At 35.0% G+C, this 13310-nt stretch overlaps 1 protein-coding gene across 1 annotated transcript in view; it reads right to left on the bottom strand.

Annotated features, from left to right (window-relative positions):
• The window catches only part of SUFU (SUFU negative regulator of hedgehog signaling), a 46177-nt gene that overhangs the window by 9474 nt on the left and 23393 nt on the right, over positions 1-13310 (bottom strand). Inside the window, exons 7-10 of the mRNA XM_070945295.1 lie at positions 12016-12169; positions 10462-10573; positions 3861-3995; positions 2591-2729 (exon numbers count right to left, since the gene is read on the bottom strand). Coding sequence (XP_070801396.1) covers positions 2591-2729; positions 3861-3995; positions 10462-10573; positions 12016-12169 — 540 coding nt within the window. The remainder of the gene's footprint in view (positions 1-2590; positions 2730-3860; positions 3996-10461; positions 10574-12015; positions 12170-13310) is intronic.

The following is a 13310-nucleotide window of genomic DNA, read 5'->3' as shown; positions in this document are numbered from 1 at the left end:
TGTTACAGTACAGGAGTCTATACTTTTCGAATTCTAATTTCTTCATCCTTCTGTCTATATCTGCTCAGAGCAACACAAACTATATGCATTTTTTTGTTGATAGATTAAACAACTTTTGATTAGACTAGACCTCTTGGAGACTTCAGTCAGCATAACTAATAACATCTTGACTAGAAATTCAAAAAGTTATAGTTCAACAGGTTGAAAAAGACATGATTAAAGTACAAATTATTATATCATAGTATCTCTAAATTCTTGAGAAGAACAAAGACTCCATAATGATAAAGCTGAAATAACCCCTATATAACTGTTTTTGAGATGTGAAAATTATTTAAATGATTGGCTTCTTATATAAGAACCAATTAATCAATGGATATCACCAAACTCAACTTCTTTAAGGAGGATGAATATAAGAAGGGACCTTGAAATGTTTAAAATATACCTTGAGAAGATTCATGGTAAAACAGAGTATAAACCTGAATAATTAAATACTTGCTCTCTAGCCGACTTTTATTTATTAAAATTAATGCATGTATGTCAGTTATTAATGGCTCATTGATACAGGACATGTATTGAATGCAAAAAGTCCCTAATTCAATCTCAAGTAGCAATTAATGAGACAAACCTCTGCTTGAAACCCAAGTTACTAGTACCAAGTCAGAAGAGATCATGCTGAGCTAAACAAATGAATTGTCTGACCTCCTGTAAGACAGTTTTTTATATTTCATAATATTTTATATTGCATTGAAGTTACTTTGTAATGCTTAGGTTGTTATTCCTGTGTCAAGCTGTGTGTGTGTGTGTGTGTGTGTGTGTGTGTGTATGTATATAAATGTGTATGTGTATGTATATGTATATGTATATGTATATGTATATGTATATGTATATGTATATGTATATGTATATGTATATGTATATGTATACAAATACCCGCGAAAACATATATGAATATCATATATATGATTTTCTTTATGGAGAGAATAGAATTGACAGTGTTTCAAACCCCTGACTCATGCTAAAAATATTTGATGGAAAATGTTTTTACAAGATTGATTAAGTAGAAATTACCAAGCAGCTTGGTGATTTAGGAAGAACCATGGGCACAATGAATTACTGAATTTTACTCCAACCTAATTTAGGCTGATTTGAATCATGAAGAATGAGTGGGATAAGTATGGATTATAAGTCTCTTGACTGAAACATGTGTTGAGCTCTTCTCCCATTCAGCATGGCTTATCATAATACAGATAATGGAATGCAGTTTTCTTCAGTTCTAAGTAAATTAAAGACTAGCATTGCCAAGAGGTGTACAAAACCTATTACGATAGTCTTTCAAGAAAAAGACTAACCAGAACCAACAATTTCAGACTATCCTTTAACTATTATGAAAAATGGTCTCTAATACTACAGGTATTTGTACATTTTAAGTAGCAATTCCTTGAGCTAATTCCAATAAAGCTACAGAAAACATAACCAGAACACAGACCTACTGTAAATGTGTACTTGAAAATTCAGTTTCACAGAAAACAAACCAAAGACACTCTAGTCAAAAATATAAACAGGCCATTATCTGTGGGCAATGTTAAAATATAAAATACTTATAGAAGGTTTGACTGTGACATCTAGAGGAGCTAAGAACAAGGGCTTAAGGTAAAAAAGTAAATTTAACTTTGGAAACCATGTTAAATCAGAAATAGCTGCACAATAAGGCTTCTTAATTTTTTAAGATTAGATCGGGATTATATATTTAAACATTCAGCATTTGGAAATTTATCTGGAAAAGAAAAAGTTTAGGAATATATGGGCCTTGTGAGCCACATACACCATAATTCAATTACTTCAAATAATTCCTCACAAGACTGTTTGCTGAGTCTGCTACTTTATCCTGTGTTTCAGTTCTATTTCCTGCCTTGATTAGTTACCCTGGGAAATGCAAAAAGTCACAACAGAAGGAATTTACAAAAGATGAAGCAACATATTCAGTGCACAGGATTCCCAAGATTAATCAAATATAAAACAAAAGATAGAAAGTAATAGTTGTAGTGTGTTTTGTGGAACCATAACTAGTTTTCTAGAAAACTGTTTAAAAATTCTGCCATTGTTTCTTCTAAGGGAAGAAGGAAGAATTCTCCATATCCTTAAAAATAGGCCTCTTCATGCTATCCTAAAGATTCTTTGCAAGGCTACTTGTTTTGACTTTCTTTTTGAGTTTTTAATAGCTTCAAATATTGTAGCCTTGCCTTTTCAATTGCTGCATACTGTTTGAAAACAACAGTGATTATAAAGGCAACTGCATTGCAGTGGTGGGAAAAAAAATTAGAGGATGCAGAGTTTGTAAAATGTTCTGGGATTTGGGAAGAGAAAATTGCTGTTTACATACATAGAGAAGAGTATTAAAAACTGCCATTTCTTTTTGGCTTATAATTCTACTTTCTAAATACTTTAAAAAAGGGTAAAGACTGCAAAAGCATTCTTGACCTAAAAATAATACAGCAAAACCAAAAAATGATTATTAAAGACTTAAAGCATCTGAAACAAAATGGGACAAATCAGTTCTTATTCAGAAATACAAAATATAAAAATAAAATACCTGTAACCAGGGTCCATGTGCTGCATATGGATGCTCCTCTGTAGCAAAGGCCCCTTCAACTCCTGTAGATACAAAAGTGATTGCTGTATCTCCTGTAATACTTTTGTATGTAAAGTGCCGACCATGTAATAATCTGCCTCTGAAACAATAAACAAAAAAATGACTTTCAAATCAATACAATCTTCCCCATGTGGCGCTCTGTCATGTCATGTACTCCTCAATACATATAATATTTTAGGCCCATAATTTTAAAGTTCAAGATAAAAAAAAAACAAAATAGGGACAAGGGGAAGAAACAATTATAATTTGATTATAGTAATTAAGGCTCTAGTAAAAAAGGATTGGGTAAAAAAAGAAAATTCATCTAAGTTCCAATATACACAAACAAACTACAAACTCAACGACTTGTATCATAGAACAAACCACTTTCACAGTACAATGACTAATGAATGAGAAGCAATTAAATGAAAGGAATTCTATATCTCACCTACATTTCTCTCTTCCAGACACATTCCATCTAAATCTAATATATGCTTTTTCATGAACCAAAACAAATATATAATATATAATAATATATAATATAATACCACAAGATTGCATTGTGGTATTATAACAATCAGTTCAGACACTTGAGACTTGACATATAAGAGTTAACCAAAGCCTTGAAATGCAGATAGTCTTCAGGTTACGATGGCAATTAGGACCAGACTACTGTCGCTAAGCAATGCGGTATGAAGTATGATGCAGTTACCATCAGTTACCAATGACAATCCAGACAGTCCCCCTTGCTGTCTTAACCCCAAATACACACTAGGAGGCCCCATACAGGTCACACACAAGTTGGAGGAAAGGGGGACTGAGCTGCAAGTGCGGGGAGGCCACAGGAAGGAAGGTGTGGGTTGCATAAAACAAAGCGTCTTGGCCTTTCAAAGACTTTATACAGCCATTTCAAGGTCTTCCCTGTTGTTTGAATATGTATGCTTTCAGGGAAGATATCTGCACTGGAATTACTATTGTAGTAAAGCAATAAGTCTCTTGAAGGATCATGCCAAATCTTTGAGATGCAGCACATTCAAGGGCATATTGCTCATTTCATGCAGTGCCCTCTGAATGGCACTCCTGAGCCCCAATAGGCATATAATGTTACATGGTTAAATACTTTGTAATATTCAGTTTATCTTTTTAAAATCTGGCTGAAGAGACCTCGGTAATGTAGAGATAACAGAATGGTCCTTACAGCCCCTCATACAAAAACTAACATTCTACTCACCTTAAACAAAGTGGAATTAATGCTCCTGATTCCTGGTTGAATTTTAGGTGCACACTCTCAAGCTGTCTTGTGCGAATCAGTTCATGAGGAATGATTGCTGCTGAGCTGTCACTTTCTAAACTGTCCTTACGACTCCTAAATCAAAGAAGGTATAAGATTTTATCCCACCTTTTAAATGCATTTTTGGTCAACTCAAGGTGGAGAATACACCTAATATTCTTGCCCCCTATTTTCACCACCACCACCACCATCTTATGAGGTATATTAAGTAGAGAGAGAGTGACTCGCCCAAAGTCAATCACCTTTCATGTCTAAAGGAGGCCTAGAATTCACAGTCTCCTGCTTTCTAGTCCAGAGCCTTAACCACTATAACAAACTGGCACTGTAAATCCTTAAGCAGAGAATTACTGGAGCAATGTTTAGGTTTTAAAACTTAATGCATTTTACAAAGTATATGATATATGTAGCCTCTACATCAGATCTGTGTGTAACAAATCTAGTTTCATCTATGACCTGATTGTGAGTGAGATTGCAGACATGGTACACATCTCTAAATCCCTGTTGTAGAGTCCCCTTTGCTGAGGTTTCGCCAACTAGTTTTATTTTTTATATATATAATAATGTTATTATTAATTATTATCTGTGACTTCAGTTCTGCCATGGATGGATTGGATCCTTGCACTACCTTGCTGGGGAAAGCAGCAAAAGAGTATTGAGAGTTGGGTCTGGTGTATACTTAATGTTGTTGTTAGTTGTGAAGTCGTATCCGACCCATCGCAACCCCATGGACAACTTTCCTCTAGGTCTTCCTGTCCTCTATCATCCCCCGGAGACCATTTAAGCTCACGCTGACTGCTTCAGTGACTCCATCCAGCCACCTCATTCTCTCATGCCTCATGCCTTCCCCTTCTTCTTTTGCCCTCAAACGTTCCCAGCATTAGGTTCTTCTCCACTGAGCACTTCCTTCTCATTAAGTGACCAAAGTATTTCAGTTGCATCTTCAGGATCTGGCCTTCTAAAGAGCAGTCAGGGTTGATCTCCTCTAGGACTGACTGGTTTGATCGCCTTGCAGTCCAAGGGACTCGCAGGAGTCTTCTCCAGCACCATAGTTCAAAGGCCTCAATTCTTTGACACTCAGCCTTCCTTATGGTCCAACTTTCACAACCATATATTGTAATTGGGAAAACCATAGCTTTGACTATACATACTTTTGTTGGCAGGGTGATATCTCTGCTTTTTAGTATGCTGTCTAACTTTGCCATACAGTAGCTTTCCTTTGTATACTTAATACTTCACAGGAAAGTTGCACTTTTGATATCTCTGAAACTTGTGCTAAGTAAATTTTTAAAAACTGTCTAATCCATTCTAACCGATGGAAGTAACAATTCATTTAAGTCAGACTTAGTTGGGATTTCTATCTATTATTAGTAAAAAGGAGTCTGGACTTGAATTTGAGTAGACTTGACTAGACTAGACTAGACTAGACTAGTTGGAAGGGACCTTGGAGGTCTTCTAGTCCACCCCCTGCTTTGGCAGGAAACCCTATACCATTTCAGACAATTGGTTATCCAATCTTTTCTTAAAAATTTCCAGTGTTGAAGCACTTACAACTTCTGGAGGCAAATTGTTTCACCGATTAATTGTTCTAACTGTCAGGAAATTTCTCCTTAGTTTTAGATTGCTTCTCTCCTTGATTAGTTTCCATCCATTGTTTCTTGTCCTGCCCTCAGGTGCTTTGGAGAATAGCTTGATTCCCTCTTCTTTGTGGTAGCCCCTGAGATACTTAAACACTGCTATAATGTCACCCCTAATCCTTCTTTTCATCAAACTAGACATACCCAATTCCAGCAATCATTCTTTATACTGTATGTTTTAGCCTCCAGTCCCCTAATCATCTAAATATGGTTAAGTGGTTATGGTTTTTTGATCATGGTAAATTATCTTGCTCAGAACTGGTCTCTGCCAGACCAACAAAATCCACATGTTGCGTAGAAATAAGGTTATGAACAAAAGCTTGGTATGTCTAAATCTACAGAATATTTTTAGCACTGAGAGTACACAAGTACGGTATAAAAATTTGTTTGTAATTTCAGGAGCCAGTATTGAATCATTATGTTTTGTCACATATTTCATCAAGATATATTGCTATACTTATATCCCAATATTCTGAAATTCTGCCGAACAAACTATTGGCTTAAGTGGGGATGTTTGTATTAGCAAACAAAGTAATTCTAGCTTTAAAAATAAATGAATCTATTATTAGTCCTTTCGTTTCCAATTCAGTGTTTTGCTTGCACTTTACTCTGAATGTTATTCTGCCTAATTTCTTCACTTGACCACATTCTATTGAATTTTACCTCTTGACCAGATAACGGTCCTGGGACAAGTGTCCCTAAAATCCATGTTTCATTAAAATCTGTTAGATCCAGCGGCTGACATCAGGAGATTTCTGTTTATAGGGGTTTTTCCATTTTCCATTTTCTTTGTATCTGAAATGAAGGCCTTCTCTTTGCCTTGCCAGCTCTTAAGAATGAAGGGTATTGGCAGGGCCACCCACATATAAGATTTTCAATAACCTACACTAAGCTGAATAAAGAATCAAGTATTCATTCTTTCAGCTTGAATGAATGCCATGCATGGTCCTGGGGAAGAAGACAACCTAGATGAGGGGGTGATGGAATTTCTAACACTTTAGGGAAAATCAGGGGGAGCCAAATAAGTTATTACTGCAGCTTTTTTCCTCTACAAATGTAGCTTTGAAAGCAGGAGCTTAATACAGGTTTTATATCTGGTATCTTCAGTTTTATTTCTACTTATTTGTGTTATTTTCCTTTTTCATGGTCATCATCTCTTACCTTCATTTACTCTTACACACATAAAGTACTCTTAATCAGATCTATTTAACATAAAAAAATTCCAGTTGTCATTAACTAATATATTTAAAAAACTGCCACATAAAATTCTCCACTCAACCAACACAAATAATTCATGGATTCTCAGCTTATATCAAGAAAGAAATGAATAACAACTGACAAGAGCCATGACTTCTGTATTAGGAAAGAGAGAGTGCATTTAAATGAGAGAAATATGCCGGAAATGCCCCAGCATGAGACTGCATATCTAACATTTTATGGAATTGGAAGGGAATCTGAGATTAAAGCTCATTCTGAGTGATTGAAGGATTGTGGGAGGTGTAAGTGTGGGCAGTTGTCAGATTAATTCTTTAGATGATTAAATTCTTTTGTAGTCAATGTTTGAAGTCTCTTCATTTTAAATGAGTGTAATGCAGCAGTTACCAAGGTGACTTTTGCTGACTTTCAACTATTTCTTCTTCATTTTCTGTTCTTACTAAGAGCCTGAATTGGTTTCTACATCTTGTGAATTAAGATGAACAACAACACTGTTAGCCGTACTGCTGTTAGCTGCTGCTGTATTAAACTTCAGATCTGGATTTGGGTAGCAGCAGCACAGCTAATAATCTGCTGGAAAACCACATCTCTATTGTTGCTAAGAAAGCAATAAAAGCAGTGGTGGGATTCAGCCAGTTCGCACCACTTCGGGAAAACCAGTTGTTAACTTTCTAAGTAGTTTGGTGAACTGGTTGTTGGAAGAAATCATTAGGGCAGAGAACCGGTTGTTAAATTATTTGAATCCTACCACTGAACAGAAGTCATAGTCACATAAACAAATTTGCAATCATCTTTGACCCTCCTGCAATATTAGAGACAGATGATATAAACCATGTTATTTGAAGGCAGTTAATATAAATTCTCCAGGAAAAAAAAACCAATTGCTTGCTATACAGTTTAACTATCCTACACTTTTTCTGGGATTCTAAGAATCTGAGAGACCAAAGTTTCAATAATTGCTTATAGTCCAAGTAAAGGAGAAACTAAGATTTGCTATGACAGGCATTGAGTAACAGATTAAAGCTTGCTAATAAAATAACAAACTAGGGTAGTTATTCTTAAATGCTGACTATTTTTATGAAATCTATTGTCTGGGGTATTTGATTCAGAGACAGAGAAGTGAACTTGTGCAGAAATACAATGTTCCACTGCCTATCTGTTACTTAAATTAAAAGTTCTAAAAAGTACATTAAAGTTACTTAACGCAAGAGTCTGTATGACTTACTGTGCTATATTTTAACAGACAATTAATATTTTTTCTTAAGAAAACTCTGATACCAAAGTTCAATGCTGATTGGGTAATGCTGAAAAAAATGATATATTTGCAATGCTGCACTTGCATTTAAATACTTCCTTTGTTATATACACTTTAACTAGGCAATGTGGACAAAAAATAATATAATTTGTTTACTTTTATAACAGAGGACCAATAACTAAAGTTAGAGATATGAAATTACAGAAGAGGTATAAAATGCTAAAGTTATACTACAGCGTACCTTCCATTCTAAAATAGCTTTTTACTATATAAGGTTCCAGCCAGTTTTTCTTCCGAGGAGAACAATCTATGCCTATTAGCCCAGACATCATATTCTACGCACCACTGGTTCACTCTACTTTATGTAACTTCTGAGAGCACATAGTCCCTACAGGGCTAATATGGCAGGGAGGGGGGAGAGGAAAGAAAAGATTGTCTAGATATTTTCTAGTTCTATCAACCTGGAAGTTCTTCTAAAGGTGCCAATTCTTCCTCTTTTTTTGTAAGATTTGGCTGCAAACCTTGGACACTCATAATCAGTATTACAAAAAGTAATGTGCAGAATCTAATGTAATGCTAATAAGTCAAACAGCCACAGGATACAGACAAAAAACCTCTATTTGTTAACAGTGTGTACTTCAGAGTTTACTTGAAAACAACTATCCTTTGCTTACTTGTGAACAATAATATGCTATTATTTATATTCTAAAGAAGGCAGAGGAACATTTGAAACTGAGAAATCAAAATAAAATTTAAATTCTGATTTTTTTCTTTACACACACACAGAAACGTTTATATCTAATGTACACAAAAGGCCAAGTAACGTGACCCAAATGCAGTTACTTCTTATGTATCCCATATTGCTAGTAATGTGTAAATTAATTACATATATGATCTACCTCAGCTACTGATATAAATAAATATGCTGCTATCTGGTGTATAGTTTTTTGTTTTTTTTTAATTTTGCTAGTCTGATGTTTAATAATTTGAACATTCTCAATTAACACTATATGGTAACTTGGTCAACACATTTATGTTAGAATGTGAGATAGCTTAGCCTTTCATTCAATTTCTCTTTCTTAACTTTTGGCCTTTAGATTCTGAGCTCTTAGAGTTTGACTCTCATATTGATGTTCTAATGACTGTCCTGTGGCTTGCCAATATTCACATAAAAGAGTCTTGGTGGCACAGCAGACTAAAGTGCTGTTAAGTAGCACCAGCTGCCTGCAATTACTGCAAGTTCAAATCTCACCAGGCTCAAGGTTGACTCAACCTTCCATCCTTTTGAGGTAGGTAAAATGAGGACCAGGATTGTGGGGCCAATAAGCTGACTTTGTATAAAAAAGAACACCGCTGGGGGGGGGGGGGGGCGAAAGCCCTACTAAGCAGATATATACAAAAGTATGAAGGTTATTGCTTAACGCATTGTAAGCTGCCCTGAGTCTCCGGAGAAGGGCGGCATATAAATTGAAATAATAAATAAATAAACCAATAAATAACTATGGTATAAAGGACAAGCATTTTCTCTTATAAAGATATGCTTCAAATATCTGAAATATTATAACACAGAAAAGATAGTAGACATTGTCCCAGAAGTCAAGTTCAGAAACAGTATACTAACTAAAAGCTATAAGTAAGCAGGTTCAGGCTAAATGCAAGGAGGAACATCCTGAATTTACAAGTTGCCAGCCAAAAGAATAGGCTGCTACACGAAGTCATGAGTCCCCTTTCATTGGTGAACTTGAAAAAGAGGCTGGATCATTGGTTAGAGATAGTTTATTTATTTATTTATAAAATGTATTGGCTGCTCATTTTACAACAAAAAAATATCTTTCTGTTGGTCTGTCTGTTTGTCTATATATACATACAGTACAAAAATACATACGTTAAAACCATATTCTAAGATTCTGCACTGAGAAGAGATTAAATTACTTCTAAGATCATTTCTGCTTTATGCTACTTTAATTTAATGATGTTTACCAGTGCTCAAGCAGAGATTAGCATTCTCAAACCTGAATATTTTTTTCAGAATGTGAAATGTTCTTTATTTAGCCAAGTTTTCCACTGACTCTTTTCAATTGCCCTAATTATAAACAATTTGTTATTTGCTTTCCTTTGATTATTTTAAGCCATTTTTACTATTTTGTTTCATATTTTTATATACTGTATATCAAATACCACTTCGGTAGTTTCTAAATTTAAGTTTCTAAATTAAAAGCAGAATAAAATATTGCAAATACATAAATAAAATATATTTGAAGTATAGTACCAACATTATATTAATTATTATTATAATAATTATATAATATAATTATAATATAAATATTATATTATAAACTATATACCAAAGTAGCCTTTCCTCCCATTATTATCATAAGAAAAATGAGAAAAACCTATTTTTTCTCACTTCAAGATTCATGTATAAGACTAAACTTACGGTGCTCTGTCACTGTTCAATCCATTCTGCTTCTGAGTATTAATTGGTGGCAAAATTGGCTTGCTGTTAATCTCTAGTCCCCTTCGTAGAGTTTCTCGAATTTGTTCTGTGTCTGAAAATTCAGAAATTTAAAAATAGAGTTAAACATAGATGAGGTGAGTAGATTGTAATACTAAAACAAAGACCATATACTTTCTTTTTCATCTATATATCAAAACCCATAGTTTCTTGCAGCAAACTGGCAACTATGATCCGTTTAATATAAACAACACTCAAAAAACGTAAGTGTTGAGTAATATTTCAAATTACGATTTTTGGAAAACATTAGTCACAAAGCACTGAATGAAGCATAATGGAATATAATAGCAATGTTGATCCTCTGGCTTCACCCCTTTCCCTATCATTGGGGAAATGTTATATAAAGTTAACACAAAGTCACAGGTATTAGTACACAAATTTTTCAGTACTAAAACCTATGTTTGTAAAATGTAACACCCTTTAACTAGTTTCTAAATAGTTTAGAATCAGAATTGTCTTTCTGCAAATAAAAGATTTCTTCAATTACAGAAAAAAAATTCAGGAGACAGTGCAATGAGAGGAAAGGGAAGAAAATCTATGTGAATTTGCCCTGCATCAGTAACTCCCATGTTGTTTTCAAGAGTTACCTCACTTTTTGATTGACAGTATGCATTATCCTGAAGATGATCTTACTTCATTTGTTATCAGCTAGTACTTATAGGCTTCCTCATGTTTACTTCTATGACATTCTATCTGCATAGGCACATTGAAGTCATGGCAATAGAAAAACCCAGAGTTGATAAGGTGACTTTGTGATCCCTGGCCTGCCTCATAAATTGCTAAAGAAAACTAGTTGCTACGCCTCTTCCCAGATGCTTGCCCCTCCTCTCAGCAAAAGGGTTCAAAATGCAATAGGCCAGGAAACCAGAGTTTTTCTCCTTCACCTGGAGGGAAGCGACTGTCTGTCAGCAAAAAGCTCCATTTTGGGTGGGTGGAGACTTGTCTGTGAACACATTTGCACAACCTTGCATCAGGGAAAAGACTCATTTTCACAGTACTGATGAAGTTTCTTGAAGACCTAACTTGGACCTTAATATATTCTTGAGCTGGAAATGGTTGCCTAATTATAATACAGTTTATTTAAATATTTTTTAAAATTCCTCTTATGCACAGGGTCTGAGTATATTTGGAAAGTGCCTGCATTCTATTTTCACTTAGATTGGGAAGTAAATATTTTAATTTTTAGAAACTGACATCAAAAATTTGCTACGTTTCTTGGTATAGTAGCTATATTACTATGTAAGAGGCCCAGGAACCTATAAATATAAAATATAAAGATAGGTAGGTAGGTAGGTAGGTAGGTAGATCTCCTTACAATCCTGTGAGGTGGGTTGGGCCAAGGATGACTGACTATCCAAAGTCACCCAGCTGTCTTTAATGGGTGAGGTCGGACTTGAACTCACAGACCCTTGGTTTTTAGCCTTAACTATTAGGCCAAATAAACCTTAAGGCTGATGGGATCAAAGTTTAGCTTACCTTTTCCAGACAATCGTCGAGGATGTGTACCAATGCAGATACTTCTGCTGTCTTCATCGTCCTCTGGTGGCCGGCTAAGGTCATCCCAGGCACATTTTGCACTGACACCGCTTAGATTTGAGCCATCTGTTTCAATCCCTTTATCAACTCGGTCCTGCTTAAAAGGATCCCAAACAAGCACACATTTGAGAACATAGTTCTGTCATTACAGGATCTATTACATATATTTTATTAATGCTAAGTGTCTGAGAAATTAAGAGCTGCAGTCCTCATTTTTCACTGCTCTAAAGACACAAAAGTCAGCTGCAAATCAATGCTGATGAATACAATGGGCTTAAAACTCAGAACATACTGTAGCTCCGCCCGGTGTAATGTCACACTGCTTCATGGGACTTTTTTTTCCAGCCCTATCTGGAGGCATTGAACTTCTGTAATTGTGCATGATGATGCCTGTGCTCTATCACCAAGCAATGGCAGAACGTCTGAGTTGCCAGTTATCATTTGGTGTCCTGAGACATAGCATATATTCAAAACTACATTTCACGAAAGTGTAGCGTTGAATCAAAAATAAGGTTTAATGAATTCCAACCATTAATTCTCCCACCATGCTTCACTTCCAAAATCAATATCAGAAAAGAGATATTCCTGCATCTCACTACCAAGTTCAACAGATGAAGAAAACGATTTATTTTCAGTTCTAACATTCACCACCAGATGATGCTGTTAAACTAAATCTTGGCTTTTAAAATAAGAAAGGGTAAACTGCAACAGTATGAAACAGAAGAAAAAAACATGAAAACAGAAAAAAAAAGTGATTCAATTTTCTTTTTCACATGAAAACAAAAACACGTACAACCTGGTTTGCTTGAGAATACCACTGAAGAAACTGTTAGAAACTACATATCCATGAACTATAGTTATGATGTTTGGTAATACTGAAGGAAGACTTCACACTGAAATGACAGTTTTACATTTAATATTCCAATACTGTCAACGGTTGCAAATATCACTTTCAGCATGCTAGTCTATTTCCAACCCAGAAGTGAAGGGTTACATATAGCTTTTCAAGGCTTTTGAAATCATTATAGTTATCATAAATCATATTGGTTTCTACAAAACAAAGCAATGAACAGATGTCTTTCCTTCATAATTCAATCCTTCAATTTCCCCCAAGCACACAAGGTATCAGGGAATCTGCACATGAATGGGCCTTTTTGTTGTTTTTGTTTTAATTGTTTTTACTGCATGCCATCCAGAGTCATTTTGGAGTTGTGCAGTTTTACAAATGTCCGGGA

The sequence above is a fragment of the Pituophis catenifer genome, unplaced genomic scaffold, assembly GCF_029215685.1.
Source record: "Pituophis catenifer annectens isolate HBS135680 unplaced genomic scaffold, rPitCat1.0.hap2 SCAF_6, whole genome shotgun sequence".
In the NCBI taxonomy this organism is placed as follows: Eukaryota; Metazoa; Chordata; class Lepidosauria; order Squamata; family Colubridae; genus Pituophis; species Pituophis catenifer.
This window is presented reverse-complemented; position numbering and strand designations above follow the sequence as displayed.